A 15683-nucleotide genomic window follows, 5' to 3' on the forward strand; every position below is an offset into this window, starting at 1 on the left:
AGGGCTACCTGGCCTCACTGAAGACAAACTGGCAAGGTGGTGCTTTAACAACAGCTTTTGAGCTACCCAGATTTATTAGGGTGGCTATTTTTTGAACATTTCTCTCCACAAACGACATGCTGATGAAGTAATGGGTGATGGGGGGTAAAACTCTTTTTTTATATATTTTCAAGGGCAAACGTTGACAAAGATACCGAATACATGACTTTGAATTAGGTTCCAAAATGATAGCCTAATCAATTAGTCCCATTCAGCGGGCTTATTTCTGGCTATGATCTGTTAGAGGTTTTAAGTGAATTTCAAAGTCTTGTAGCAACTCACGAAATGCTAGCTTCAGTAGACGTAAGCAGTGTGGATAAAGGTAACGTATTAGGACCACTTATTTTTGATACAAAGATCATAGTACGCTAGTTATTAGGCTTGAGAACTGAAGAAAATTCAACGAAAAATGTAGTGCAGCACCCTGACTTGGAGCATCTTTTGAAGGGATATTTTAGCTCACATTATAGCACACCTGCAATGGGCATTCGTCATTCATCTTAATATGCCGGCTTGTTGAAGCAAACAGTATTCTGATATTGAGCCAAGATACTAGTACTGACAGAGCTACAACAAAAATCACATTCTTACTAACTTTGTAGCTCAACTCACTCAAAATTGAAGATTCAATCGGATTTCGATGAGAGTTCATTCTGATGTCTACCTAAATTCTCCCTCCACAAAATGAACAAAATTAGTGTACGGCTATACATTTTTTCTTTCAATTTCTTTTCCTTTACAAGAGAAATTGGAAGATGATTAGGTCATCTTGCAGAAAATGTTTCTTACGCCATCCAGCTCATTCAGGGTTCAGGGTTCTTTAACAATCAGTATTATAAATGAAGTTATTGAAAAAATGAGAAATATTGAGAAACTGATAGAATTGAAAATGGCAAAGTTTTCTTTGGAAACCGTTCCTATTGAAACGGCTTGTAGTGTGACGGAATTAATGGCTTTTCCCATAAAAGCTCGTTTTGCTTTCGCCAGGAAACATGAGAGGAAAATTTTGTCTGCAGCCATGTCTCCGGTCTACCTCTTTTTATTTTCAATCATGGAATCATTGGTTTGGTGGAAAATATAGATAACTGAAGATCGTTGTGAAGCATCCCTAGAAATAACACGAAAAGGCTGGGATCCATTTTCAAAGCTTTACATAATGATCTGTACGATTGCCTATCGAATGTACTGACTTAGCCTCTGATGGAAACGAAAGTGAGTCAGTCGCCCTAGACAATAGGGCATGTCAAGTGAAGGAAATTCAAGGAAAAATGTGGTTCGACACTCTAATTGTGGGCATTTTGGGAAGGAGAACTAAAATAAACATTACAGTCAACTCCGACTATCCGCCCATTTAATTTTCAATAATTGAGTGATTTTGAGTGAGTTGTGTTACAAAACCCAACAAAATGAACATGTTTGGTGTAATTCGCTGAAACGCACAATCAAGTTAGCTCAATTCCACTATGCTATTTGCTTAGACAAGCATGTAAAATGATATAAATGTCAAAATTCAATGCACGCACAGTGTGGTTTTGCTGGGCATGTTGTCTTTGATTTTACTCCATGGATGGAATAACGTTAGTTGTTCATGAACGCGTTCCCTTGACAAGCCCTATACAGAACGTAAAGTTACAATAAACTCGGCAAGAGTCCAGTTTCTGGAATGCGTTGCCAAAAACGAGGATCCATTTACAGTTGTTCGCCACTACAATCAGAATCCCTTGGGATGAGATAGAAACAGATCTCGCTCACAGGTCTGTGATCTCGCTCAGTCAAAAGCTGGCCGAGTCATTTTTGAGATATTATTGTTAAAAAAGTCATAATATTTCTTATTTGCACTTGCCATGTCTTGGTGATGGAAGCTTATCAAATTTCTTCATTTACCAGTGAAATTTGAAGAATATGATTCAACTTTTTTAGCTTTGGAAGACTCCAGTCCATTCTTCCTTAACATTTTAGGACTCTGTGAAACTAACACTACTTTAAGATGACTTTGATGTCATTGATCCTGCTTGCCACGCAGTAACACACTTTATTCTTGTATTTCGATCGAATTTCGTTTTCATTGAGGCATTCATCTGGCAATGTCATGTCTAATATCGTGTAATATGGTGACAAGCTCATGAATGATGTTGCCTTCCATACAACTTAAGCTCAATTCTGCAAAAAGAATAGTTATTCAAAATGCATTCTTTCAAACAGATTAAAATTCCCGTTAACTTGACATGCCCACTCATTTCGCAATTGACCCTGACTGATAATTATTGTATTCAATGCGTTATCATTTCTTCCAGTTTTGTTCAAAGGCCAAAATTGCAATGAGACCATTCATTGAGAACTATCAATCAGTTAGTTACAAAGAGACGCTCTCGTGACAGTTATTGAATCCAATAAAGAATCTCCCGAAATAAAATTCATTCGACTGCACTCTAAAACTCATCGTGCCCGTCATGATCCGAGTCGAGCGAGTGTACAATAGTTGGAGACTAGTAGGAGTTATGTTCCAATTTTGGGAGCGCTCTGCCCTCTAATGAGTTATGGCTCGAGAATTGGAATTGGGTGGTCATTTTTTGTCCCTCTGTGGGAGAAATTCTCCTCCTCAGGCGAACCAACCAACCAACCATTCCCATGATGACATCCATTGGATTTTTTTGTTGAAGGGACAAAGTTTTGGGCGAAATCTCTCGCATTTGGTCACTCTGTGTCATAAAACCACAAAACCTTATGGGGCTAATCTTTTGAGGATGGTTTGTACTTGAACCCCCCCTGACTGCTTCAGTGAGCCTCAACGGCGTGCCGAGAATGCCAATGCCATACCCACGAACTTGTGCGTATTGTATCCTGGTTGCTCATAAAGCCCACTTTGGACTTGGGCTTCTTCTTCTGGCCAATGGACAAGTTGCACACGTTTCGTAATCCAAGTTTCGTCCAGATGATAGTTATGTGGCAAAACACGGAGTGATGTGAAGGCCTCCTGTCTGATGTTATATTAGGTGTTCCAGTACCACTGTGTCACTGAGCCACTGACTGAGTGAGGTGTGCCACCATGGATGGTTCTTTCCAGAGTAAGTTATTGGGGAGGATTAGGCGAGGAAATTGGATCAACGTCCCTAGGGACCCGCTGGACCCACTGGACCACACGAGAAGACACGGCAAGGTAGTCAACGAGGTTAATTTTGGGTTGTGGATACAAGAGAAATATCGTCCGCAACCATCACTCGTGTGTGTTGATCGCTGAACTGAGGCTGCGCTTCATCCAAAGAGGCCAAAATGCTGCTCGCTCGTTGTAAGAAACAACCACACCAACTTCTAAAGTAAGAGCATGGTCAACAGTCAGTTTGTCTGGGTTAATTTGGTGTGATCCATGCAAACACTTCACTATCGACACATCACAACATCCAATAAATAAAACGAGGAAAACGCCAAATTTGTAGAGGTATCTCGTATTTTAGGAGCAATTTTCATACCATGTTAGCTAAATATATCACAGAGGAGTTTTGGCCATCATTGGCCAAAATTGGCATCGGGTTTTGACTTTGGAGAATTCGAGTCTTCTCGACCTCGAATCGGTCGATCCTCTATTTGTACACGTACGTTGATTTGATCTCATACTATTTCTTCAAGATGAAAAAAAAACCCTCCCCCATATGGGATGACGAGGTCACCCATTTCTTCTTACTCCATACATCTTTCGCCCTTTTTCTGTCTCGAGATCAGAGGCTACCAAAGTAGACGAAAAAAAGATTCGATGATCAATGTTTACACTCGGCTCTCCACGTACTCGTCCCCTTCAGAGCTGGTGGCCGTGGACCCCGGTGAGAGTAGGGTTCGAGGGTCCTCTCCCATAATTGAACTTTGAGGTGGGCCCAATCTCAACTGATCACCCCCTGTGGGATGGATGGTCGTGACATCGCCCAAAAATGTCACTGTCTTCCGTCGCTCTCCCCCCTTCTTGGTGAGCGTGCCCACAGCGTCAAAGCCATGGTTCATGGAACGCGAATTGGGCACAGACGGAAATGTCCCACTGGGGGCGGTCAGGACGGAGGCCAAGCTGTTCCCGTTGCCGTGGTTGGGATCGGGGAGTCTGTGCTGACGCGGAAAGGTATGGATGTAGGATGATGAACTGATGTCTCCCATGGGAGGCGGCATGAAATTCGAAGGTTGAGGTGATGACCCCGGAACTCCCATGGTATTGTTAGAGCATGCGAGAGAGGTCAGGATCTGGAATACGTAAGAGAAGCATGAATTGATTAGGCCGACCGGAGGCTGGGCTTTCTTAATCATTGACGAGCAAGGTCGGTCCACCTTGGATTCACAACCCGAGGAACCGTCTTTCTACTCAATGCTCTCCAATACAGAACAGGAAGGAGGTCACCTCGAGGTTTAACGAACTGGAAACATCAAATTTGCTCACTCTTGTCGGTCTTTCACCGCCCATCATTAAGGAGCTTCCCCTCCCATTGGGTTCAGACCGGAGGACAATATTGCACGCGTCTCGAGGTGGTCCAAATGATCCAAAGTGGTACTTGCCCGGTCAAGTAATGCATTCTTGAGGTGCGTGAGGGACTGCTAGTATCAGGGCCACTATTGAACATTTCCCTCTATGTGGCAAACAGAAAAAAAGCTGACATGCTCCCGTCCTCCAAGACCGTTTTTCGTACAATGCGATCGTGGACAATTGCTCTAGCCCTCATCAATGTGGACGATACGACCTCGTGTTTTGGGAGTCCCCGTACAAACCTTTGCTTCATGAGCCCGTGCTTATTGGAGCCATCATTCAAACAGGATTACATCTGCATAATTAAGCCTAGTCGGGATAACGGGCATCGAAACAAGGAAGAGTCTTCTCATTCCAGCCATGTGTGGCGGCTCAAAAGAGCATCTTGAGATTTGGAGCGAGCAAGAGCGATTCTGACAAAAAGGAACAGCCTCAGACACACTTTTAGTGATGGTTCTTTTCTCCTCTGCCCCCGTTTCCCAATGTGCGTACAGTAGTACAGTGTAGTACACGTAGCGGAGAGACTACTATAGTGGAGTGAATGCTAATCATTCATTGGCTCTTCTTGGCTTCTTGACAAGTAGTTACATTAGTGGTCGATTCCATTCACAAAGGCAGCCAACTCTCATGATGAGTCCAATCTTTCAGGATTCATTCCATCCTCAGTCAATGTCAAAACCAATAACTATGAGAAGCCGCCTCGCTATGTACTCTTCAAAGGCACATCATGTCGGACCCCTTAATTCATGCTCTATTTCCGCCAAAACGCTTTCGAAAGTCATCAATTTTGGGGGGGGGTCCCCACACGACGTGGCTCCCGGGAAACGAGTATTAGTACTTCTTCCGCAAATAGAGGACTCTTTCAACCACTTAAACCCCCTCCATTATGCATCTGTCGCCAGATTCTCCCACGCAAGACAAGCCCAATCACGTGGTGCAATTTGAAGAGACCATCATCATCATTATCATCTCACATCACACCTCTATCTCGACTTCGTTCTTTTTCCGGTAAGCGGAGTGTGTACGTATGTGTGTTTGTGTGTGTGTCTCACCTCGCTGGAGGAGCCTCGTCTTTCTCGCGGTGGATTGGCCATGGAAGTGGCCGGTTGTGAGGGCACAAATGAGTGAGTGCAGGAATGTTGAAGCTGAGACGGATTCAGAATAGATCCCGGATGTGGCTGGCCATGAAAATGAAGTGAACGGCCGCCCTCGCCTGGTCCTGGGGAAGCCCCCGATCCGACCGAAGCCCCGGGAGGTGGTAACGGTGGCGTCATGTTATCACCAGCAAAGGTACTATTGTGATTCCCAGATGTCTTGAATGAGGAAGGCATCCGCCGGCCAAAATATTCACTATAAACTTGCGAATGGGGATGTCCGCGGAGATTGGGAGGGCGTTGTAGACTTCCGTGACCTTGCTTGGGATCCATGGGTGTTCCACTGGGTAAAGGTAAAATCTCGCCGGCCATGGGCTCCAAGAAGTTGTCGTGAAGTAGATATTCTGGAAAGGGGGGCAAAATGTCGGGATCATTCTCAAATCAGGGAGACATAGAACCATTATATCCGCCGTATATGCCAACTACTCTGCACCAATGTGGGACCAAGGAGGTTCCAATGCAAGGGAGCGGCTTGGCCACAAATTTCCCCAAATGTCTTCATGCTGCTTTGAAATTGTTTCGGATCCTCATCTCTTAACTGTCATTCCCCAAAATCGACCGCACGTGCACATACGTAGCTACCTTGTACTAGTACAGTATATATCTGTACGTTTATGTGTGCCACGTATTTTCTAGACAGACATACGCTCGCCTTTCGAATTGGATCCATTTCAACAACGTTTTATGGCCAAATTAAGATTCTCGAGCGACCGATTCCGAGCGAAATCTAACCCAATCGGGTGGATGTGACCGTCCAATGTTAGAACCAAAGATTGACCAAAGTGTTCGTGTTCAATTCAGCATATGTGTAATCCATTCAGTGCTCTGTTGCATTATTAGAACGTGACGAAGTGGCCAGGTCGAGAAAAGCGATATCTCATAGATCTATGGAACCAAGGGCTTTGATGTTTGGGGACCATGGAAATAAAAATGAGAACCCAGAAGAGCTAGCTATCCAGTTCTTCTTTTTCTGACATTCCATCTCATCTCGTGTCTGTCGTCTTGAAAGGTCTATCCCACTGAAAGCATTGTTGTTGAAAGTCTTACACAGCTTCTATAGTAGTACTAGGGGACTGTAGTATACTATACCTTGAACAATGGTGCATTTCCGTCTTAGAAGGTAAAATTGCCAAATAAAACTTTATCGTTTACCCGCCAAATTTTCTCCTCAGCTCAAACAAGCTCCAGAGCGGACAACAGAATACAGAAAAAAACGAAACGAGAAACAAAAGAATTAATAGACTTTTTACGATCGGGTCAAAGGATCCATAAAGATGAGAGTAGAAAACGCGTGCTGCTGGCCAGCATCTTGTTGCACGATATCGAAAGTAACTACCAACACCACCGGGTGGCCGGAAACTCGCATTCGATTGTTCACTCGCATTTCACTATACTTTGCACATGATTTAGTCGCTTCGAATTCCAAATGAAAATAATGAAATCCTGAGCAAATCTTATGTTTTCTGTTGGTTATGATGGTGAAAACCGTACCATTATCTGACACTGATTATGGGACAGCCGGTATATGCCTTTATTAGTCTCACCTGAGTTGGGCGGAGGGTTCTTGCTCCCATTAATTGGAAGCTCAAGGTCACTGTCCTCTTGTCCAGGCCCTTCTTGGAGTCGTTCTCGACCGTGATGTTGAGACAGAAGTAGGGACGAGGACGAAGCTCCCACGATGCTGGATTTGCCTGCCAAAATCTCCTGGCTGGATGAGCTAGTGGTCATTCGGGCGCCCGCGTGAGTCGTCATTCGGCACTGAATACGACAAATGACCCCAATAATGACCACCACAATCAACGATAAAGTCAGTGACGACACTATGATGATGAGGATGGTCTTGGTGGGCCAGGAGAAGATCAAATGACTACTTTCATGGGTGATACTGGTACCGGCATGAACACTGGACAAGGCCTCTTCATCGGAGGAGGACTCCTCGCGGACCAAGACTCCACCTGAAATAAGGCAACTAAGTTTCATTTCCAAGACATTCGTGGGCTCAGAGACATCCAAGCTGACCACTATACGTAGTCACTGCGCTACTGTGCAGTGACCGTGAGTCCTTTCCTTGATCCCAAACAAAAATACCGGAATTCCGGGCTTAAAGAGACAAAAGAAAACCCTGAGAATGGGTAGCTGAGAATTTTGGAATTTGCCTTCTTTTCTGCCTTGACTTGACAAACTTTTAGTCTTAAGCGAGATCTGAAGAGTTCAGTTTTGGGTAAACCCAATTGAATTTCCCATGTATGTTACTTCTATATACACAAGCATGTACGTAAATCTCAAGTAGATCCTTCAACATACGATATGTGGTTGTCCTTTCTTAATTTGAGGTCAAAAGCCTAAACCGTTGCATTGTGGGTCCCATATCTCTTTCTACTTTTAAGTTCACGAACACTTTCGATCGTGCAATGAAGTAAAAAAAGGGCTAGATACTTCCTTTTCTTTCTTAGACCCTTTTCACTTCCTTTGAAGGAGGGGACTAATTAACTTTTAAGAGCTTGATGGCAGTCCAGAAGAAGAGCAAAGGCTCTCCTTTTCACTCACTCACTTCCTCACCTTGTTTATGGAACGATTCTTGAACGTATTTCTACACCAAAAATAACCACATAACCTAGATTATGTGAGGCCATCGGATAGTATGAACCTCAGAGACATAGTGCTATGAGGGACTGTCGAGATGATGAAAAATCTCCCAAGATTGAGAACTAATGACAGATGTCAATTCCAGCAAGGGTGTAGAGAAAGTACAAATACGGTCTAGTTGGTAACCTGAGAGCCTTTAGAGGGTCCAGGCTTTCATTAGTGACCTTCTCGTTCCCTCTGGTCTCTCTTTTCCGTTTCAAAAAAGAAAGGCAGTCCTTGAGCCATCCACTCACTCATCTCACCTTTTCCTATCGGAAGCTAATAAACAGCATCTGATAAACATCTGGCACGTATTGTAATAACTGGAGTGTTTCAATCCATGAATGGAAGAGATCTGATGTAGTGAGGGAACGTAACTTCCTAGTCTGGGTAAGGTCCTCAGTTCGATTCCCTTCTAGACATTGATGAGGGAAACTCTAAGACGTTTATCCTCCACCACAGATGGAGAACCTTTGTCATACTGGACATCACACTACTTATCGAAATTGTTAATAAACGATGTGATAACTGGCTTGGTTAGCGGGGAAAGGCTCACTCAACCTTCCAACCATCACCCCAACTGCTAAAAACTACTTCTGTGGTTATGTAAACTAATCATGACGGAATCCTTTGAAAGATATCAATATCCTGATCATCCTTTTCATACTTCAGTTTTCCACAACCAACATCCTTTCGGTTTTTTTAGCACAACTCTTTATCTCGACTCTCTTAAGTTGGGTCAATGCATGACCTTCTCGGTCAACATCACTAACCACTTCCTGTAGAAAGGGGTTTCTTGTGGGAAGTAATGACATTAATATTATGGCTAGTGACAGATATCTCCCTCGTCTCTCATCCGTCAATCGTGTCTCTTCAAACTCGAGAAATGCTTTTTTTTCATCCGGGGCCTACTTGTCTTGTTCCGACCTTGTTCCATTCCTCTCGGGCTGACCATCTCATGCCGGCCTTCATATTTTCTGATTAAGAGTGCGTAGTGTAGTACAAGTTCTGGTCATTCATTTCCAAGTAATACCATTATTTCGCTCATGACCTGACACAACTTACTTATATGTGCCTATAAAGTGGACCGAACACCAGATGTCTGGAGGTGAGCTGAAGAATTCAGGCTGACCATAATGAAGTAAGGTCCTTGGACCCTCTCAAAAAAAACGTTCCTCAGGCCCTTGAATATCCCTCAATGTACGTATTCCTAGGCCCACTGAATCAACAAAACAACGAGCAAACGAATGGGCGAATGAAGCAGGAATGAGCTCAAGTTTGAGTAAGGATCATAAGGACAAACTTAAGTGGCTGTTCCTCTAGGAATGGACCAGATTGTTCCTCTGTAATGTTCCACTGTATCACTACACAAAGACGACACGTCCACAATCCGAAGAAGACGAATTGTGAGCTCTGCTCCAATTTTGTCATCTCAGACATGAGGAATGAACAGATTTCCTTCGGCCAATTTCATCTCACTCGGCAAAGGAGAACTAGAAATTAATTGTTCTCGAGTGCCTTTTAAGGAATGGAACAATGGGACCACTTGTTCCAAAAGTTTGAACGAGATACGCTGACTTGCGTGGCACAAGGTTCGCCCGACTGGGAAATAAATAAGACTTGAAAAACAAGGCGAGACGTTTTCCAAACCTTTAAAGGCAGGAAATTAAACGAAGCATTGCAGTTTAAACTTGTGTTTCGACTGCTTTGCCATTTGTCGAACTTGTCTGAATGAACGCACGAGTCGAAATACGGTCTCCTATAAATTTGGACTGTGAAACGGGTTCCGAACGGGTCAGAGCAACTCTGAAGCCCTTCTCATAATCATGTATCCTTGAAATAAGAAGGTTAGATCGTTGCAATGAAATGCGAGTCAATTTCATGATATTCATTTTTTTAGAAATAGTTTGTTCCACAGTGACATTGTAAAAAGCTTCATAAGATTCAAGGCTCAAGTTTTATGAAGTCATTACTTCTTAGCTTGGAATACCTCTCCTGAGTCGCTTAAGTAAGTCTTTGAGCTCAAATTTGGCCGGCTCGTTTGATCAAATTACTGCAAGTGTCTATTATGGATAAAATGAATGGTCCAGACGGTACGAAAATTTCCTCATTCGCTGTAAGTGCATATCTCTAGAAGTCTGTGGTCAAACCAACTCTACTCAATAGGTTTCAGTCCAATGCTAATCGATATTGACATCCTTATTAACCATTTCAGACTTTGAGAAGAGCGCATATTGCTTATGCTTCGGGTTTCACTTCTTTACATATATTAAAACGATGAAGAGTGAAAGCAACGAATGTTTCCTTTGAATTGGATGCATTGTGTTTGGTTGCAACGGGTCTATTCTAGCTCAAGAATTGCATTGATAAGCGTGAGGTAGGATATGATTAAATTGCCACCAGATTGGAAGGCAACACATCTCGAGATTGTCGTACTTGTGCATGTATTGAAAGCTGGTTCAGGACTGCTTTGACTGAACTCAAAGGAAAGCGTCTTGAGTCGTGCTGCAACGCAGCAAATAGGATAGAGGAGAGTCTAGATGCTTTGTTGTATGGGCAAACACAATCTATCCAGATGCGAACAGTTAGCCTCATCCAAGGGAGCTGGTGCTCAGCTAATCTCTTTTAACGTACCTCAAGGCTTGTCTGAGAGACCAGGGAACATGATTGTACGATGCATGTCTTTGGTCTTCTTTTTCTACCCATCCCCTCCCTCCCCCCACGTCGTTCTCATACATATATTTACAGACGTGGAGCAGTAGAAGAGGTACAAACTCCCACATTCTTGGGTGCAGAGTGCATGAAAAATGCATAGGACTTCTAGGAGTCGATTCTTGTTGAGAGAATGAAGTCCCGAGTGAGTGTGGACCATTGGGGCCAAGCCGAGAATCTGAATACAAGAGCTGATCTCCGTCAATGCAGACCTTTCAATGGACCACCAATCCAATTTCTCAACGAAGTTCAAGGCAACCCTGTTGATATCCAAGTGTCCAAGTGCGTGCAAAAATTGAGCCGAGGGAATATTTGTCGACAAGAAACAAGGACGAAAGTAAGCTCAATGGGACAAAAGGTCATGAAAGTTGGGTGATGCATGTTCCAGATGGTGCCCACCTAAAAACCAGCCAAAGTTGGGCAAAAAATCAATAGCTCGGGCTACATTTTCGTTGTTTTTCTTTTGAGGCCTTTCGGAAAGTTAGTAATGTGCTTTAGATGGTCCCTTTGGACATGATAGTACGGGTACATGAAGCCGAATGTTCGTATTTATTAGGGTCCCAGCGTTAGCAGACAATGCATCCCAAAAGGGGTCACGGATGGCGTCATGAGTCGCAGTACAAATAAAGGCCAAGTAACAAGACCTCATTATTGTGTCAAAAACAGTAAAAGGTGTCCTAGTTACGCCTCTAGGGTTTCTTATTGGGTCAATAAATTTCATATTTGTTCCATCTGACGGTTTACCTCGAATTCCAGTATTCCTCCTCAAGACCTAAATAAAAGTATGTTTGACAAGGTCTGCAAATTGTAGCGGAAAATTGATCGCAGCCATATTTCACTGCCTTGGTCTTACAACATAATTGGTCTTCAGGACAAGCAAGATCGAAGAGGGCCATTTTGGACAACTTGGGTACCGTCTGTATGATCTCTCCCCTTCTTTTCCTTCGCTTTTTCCTTCGCCATTTTCATTGTGTGCCCTCCTCGAATCTGTGTCAAACAAGATTTCTCTCCCAACCCAACCACTCATTGGGGAGACCGAGAAGGATGAGAAAGAAAGAAAGATCGAGGCCAAAAGGCTCCTTCTAGCACCACATTTTTCTTCTTCTTTTTCTTCTTCTTCTTCCTCCAGAAAAATGAACAGAAACAACCTTTTGATGACACGTGACTAGAATGATCCAGAAACGAAAGTAGACTGTCAGCTTTGCTCCATGTCATCATTCTTTTCAAATCTGGAACAACCCACACCTTAAATCCTCGTCACTCACTCGCTACAATTTCCAGTATTGTAAAGTTAACTCAAAAGATGGGAAGACATGATGTTATTTTACTTTGAAGAGATCCAAGAGCTTGATTGATGTACTCTTTCAATTAGAATCTCATTTCAACCCCTCATTGGTGCAAAAAGGAGTGATGGAACAATGGAAGATATATCCTGGAACCTTGGATCAGGGCCAAACGAAAAGGAAAGTTATTTTTGTCTCACTACAAATTCCTTGGAGAAACTTGAAAAATCTCCGGTTGGAATGAAAAGGAAAAGGAATCAATTTCTTGAGTTCTCTTTGAAAATAAGTATGTTAGTTCGTCTGTTCATAACCCAAGGAGAACAAACATTTGACGGGAGTCTAGATTAAGGTCAGGCGAATCTATTTAGACGTTGATCAAATGAAGTGTTTTTCCATGACTAATGATTCAAGCTGAAATTCAATAGATTTCAAGACAAACATAAGAGAAAACTTTATTCCGCACCAAGCGCGGTTGAAAAACAGATCATTTTCCTTCTCCGCGAAAAGGGAAAAGACTTGGCGTAGTAGTTAGCGCACTTTCCCAGGTCCACACCATTTAAATTTCCTCCCCGACCTTTTGTAAGGAAACTTTTAGACACTAACCACACGCAGAGAACCAACCAAATACGAACTTGACACTGTTTATCGGAAACGTACTGTACTCGTACATATATTTAGGACGATGCGATGGCGGGGTTCGTTCGTTAGCTGTGAGGCTCAATCCTAACCCAACAAATATAGAGTGAATTATTAATTTAAGAGCTTAAAGAGCTTGACCTCATCAATTTACAAATTCCTTAACCATTAGTTCAATTCTGTTCGAAAAAAGATGTGAAACCCACAATTCACTTCTAGTTGAACGTTTCAAAGGCGTCAATTGTTTTGAGCTTTAAGGCAGTGCTTTAAAGCCTAAAATTCCGCATTAATATGATATATAACTTAACTATTTGCAAACTCAAAAAATGCAGACGGAAGATAATCTGTTTAAAAGTTTTTTGTCGATAACTTTCAATTTTCAGGCTCCCTTTCTCCTCATAAAAAATTGCCCTCAACCGGTAAGACAGAAGATACAGGAAACGAGATCATTTCGGATGGATGGCAATCAAATCAAGCTCTAGCACAAGGATCAAAGACTTCATCGAAATAGTTACACTATCCAAGGACACCGTAGACTGTAGTGGAGCCACAGCAGTATAAAGTGAACTACGTCAACCATGCAAGGGTATCAAAATGAGGATGAGGGACTCAAATATCCGTCACGCTGAATATCCTTGTGATGTTGATTGGACGGATCGCGAGATTGTAGTACGCCTCGTTTACATCCATCTATACCACATCAGACCTTGGAAAAAATCCACTTTTAATGGATTCTTTGTTATGCTCCACCCAGGAGGGACAACGCCACAATACTAAGGGAGCCTTTTCTCGAGACTAGTACCCCACTTAGATGACTATTGTATCAAATGCATACTCTTCGTTCGTCGTACCATGGAGCCTTCATCTACTACTACGACTTCTCTGTACGTACATAGTATGACTACTGACTGCTCTCTTCGCCTGCTTCCTAACTGGAAATGAGTGTGGGAGATTGCGAAAGCATTACCATAAATCTATACAACTTCCTATGGTTTTCTGGTCCAAGGCACTTTTTGGTCATGGAAGTTTGTCGATGTTTCATAACGGGACTGGAAAATATCCTCATCTCGTCTTGAATTGTACATAATGATTAGGACACCATACTAGACAGACGTACGGCACGACATGGTTTGAGAAACCATGTGGGGATGAACCCTGAAGAACTTAATGGCTCCATTCCTTAGTGAGCAGTACTTGAAACAAGGTTTGGCCCTGAACACCAGGCGAGCAAGTCCATAAACCAAAAATCATCGATGGTCGATAAAAAAGAAGTATAAAGAGACGATGGGCAAAAGCCGAGAGAGAGAGGCGGGAGGCAAGGTTAAAGAAGGGGACGAAGGTTCCATGCGCAAACCCATCCTGTTTCCTTGACTTTACCAATGATGGTGGTGGTTGTGCCTAGTGGCACAGTATTGAACGAATCCGAGAACCAGACGATGGCTTCAACCAAGGCTGAGCCGACTGATATAGTATAATGGGATCGAACAGGACGGCTGCCACCCAGTGAGTCGGTGGTTCGAAGTAACAGGGCTCTTGAGGAAGGCTAAAGAAGGTGGCTTTTGAGAGACCATTATCGGGAATCTTGCGGACTTACTCGAACATGGTGAAAAAGCTTCGAGTGCGTAGGGAAAACGGCGAATCTTTCTATCATCATAAATCATGACACTTAAGGTTGAGTACTGCCAGTCTTGCCGTGGGAGGGGATTGGGCTGCTTCATGGTATCAAGCACTACATAGGACAAGAACACGATGATATTGAGAGAGAGGAGATCCAAACTGCCAAGGTAGATATAGAATATCAATTGTGTGACAACGAGACATCTCGGAGACTCGCTCAAGGGTCCACGAGAGTCGGGTAACATGTTAACATCTAGCATCTAGGGATGTCTAAATGCTTGAGTATCTGATCTGGCTTATGCTTACCCGACGAGTTTAGCTTTGCATTGGAAATCTATGGCTCCAAACTTGTTGAATGATCACGGTGATGTAAAATGTGGAAAGCTACTCACTCGCCTTTCATGAACCCAATGCTAAGCTGGCAGGGACTTCACGAGTTAAATGGAGCAGAGGTTATGGGCAAACTTTCCTGAATATCGTTATCCTCCCCTCCTTGCTTGTCGAAAGGCCAACAACGCTAAGACCACTAGCTCGACTAGACCTTGATGAAATATGGCCTTGCCAACTAAAACAGCTTGTCAAGATCATATTTCTTGCCAAATGCCCTCCCCAAATCCCTGTTTCCCCGACCTTTCAATATTTTTTCAATCCATCTTGACCTTGTTCTTACCCGTTGAAAGGTGTTGTCCGCCAGGCCCGCCATTTCCGCCCGACGCCGTCGTGGCCAGCCGTTTTTCGGATGGCCTTTTCAGGGTACTGGCCTTCAATTCGATGGGCTCACTACGCCCTTTCTGATTGCTGGCAAATATTCGGGCATCAAAAATGGCCGCAGATTCCAGTCGAGTGATCACAAAGGCTGGAAAGGCCAGCGTTAGATTGCGGACGAGTTGTCGATTGCCTTGCTCAATAAGTTCCAAGGTGAAGATCTGTTCCATGCCTCCGTCATAAGCGGGAAGACAACTGATCTGAATGGCATCAGACGAATGGTTGTATTGCGAACAATTGGTTGGTTGATGCGGGGGACCTGCAAAAGAAACACGCGTGGTTGGTCTGATGTGTGGGTAAAGGTCAGGAGTTGACTTTTGCTTCAGTCAAGGTGAGTCTAACCTTGAGAGAAGA

At 43.4% G+C, this 15683-nt stretch overlaps 1 protein-coding gene across 2 annotated transcripts in view; it reads right to left on the minus strand.

The window, feature by feature from the left end:
- Positions 1–3472: 3472 nt before the first annotated feature.
- LOC131883942 (uncharacterized) overlaps positions 3473–15683 on the minus strand; it is a 28548-nt gene continuing 16337 nt past the window's right edge. The window contains exons 7-11 of one of the 2 annotated variants that reach the window (XM_059231553.1): positions 15235–15588; positions 7584–7646; positions 7236–7511; positions 5590–6035; positions 3473–4260 (exon numbers count right to left, since the gene is read on the minus strand). In XM_059231553.1, the coding sequence (XP_059087536.1) occupies positions 3799–4260; positions 5590–6035; positions 7236–7511; positions 7584–7646; positions 15235–15588 (1601 nt within the window). In that variant the 3' untranslated portion in view covers positions 3473–3798. Of the gene's footprint in view, positions 4261–5589; positions 6036–7235; positions 7647–15234; positions 15589–15683 lie in introns of both variants that reach the window. The other variant, XM_059231552.1, reaches the window with a different exon arrangement.

Source organism: Tigriopus californicus, chromosome 7 (genome assembly GCF_007210705.1).
Source record: "Tigriopus californicus strain San Diego chromosome 7, Tcal_SD_v2.1, whole genome shotgun sequence".
Taxonomy (NCBI): Eukaryota; Metazoa; Arthropoda; class Copepoda; order Harpacticoida; family Harpacticidae; genus Tigriopus; species Tigriopus californicus.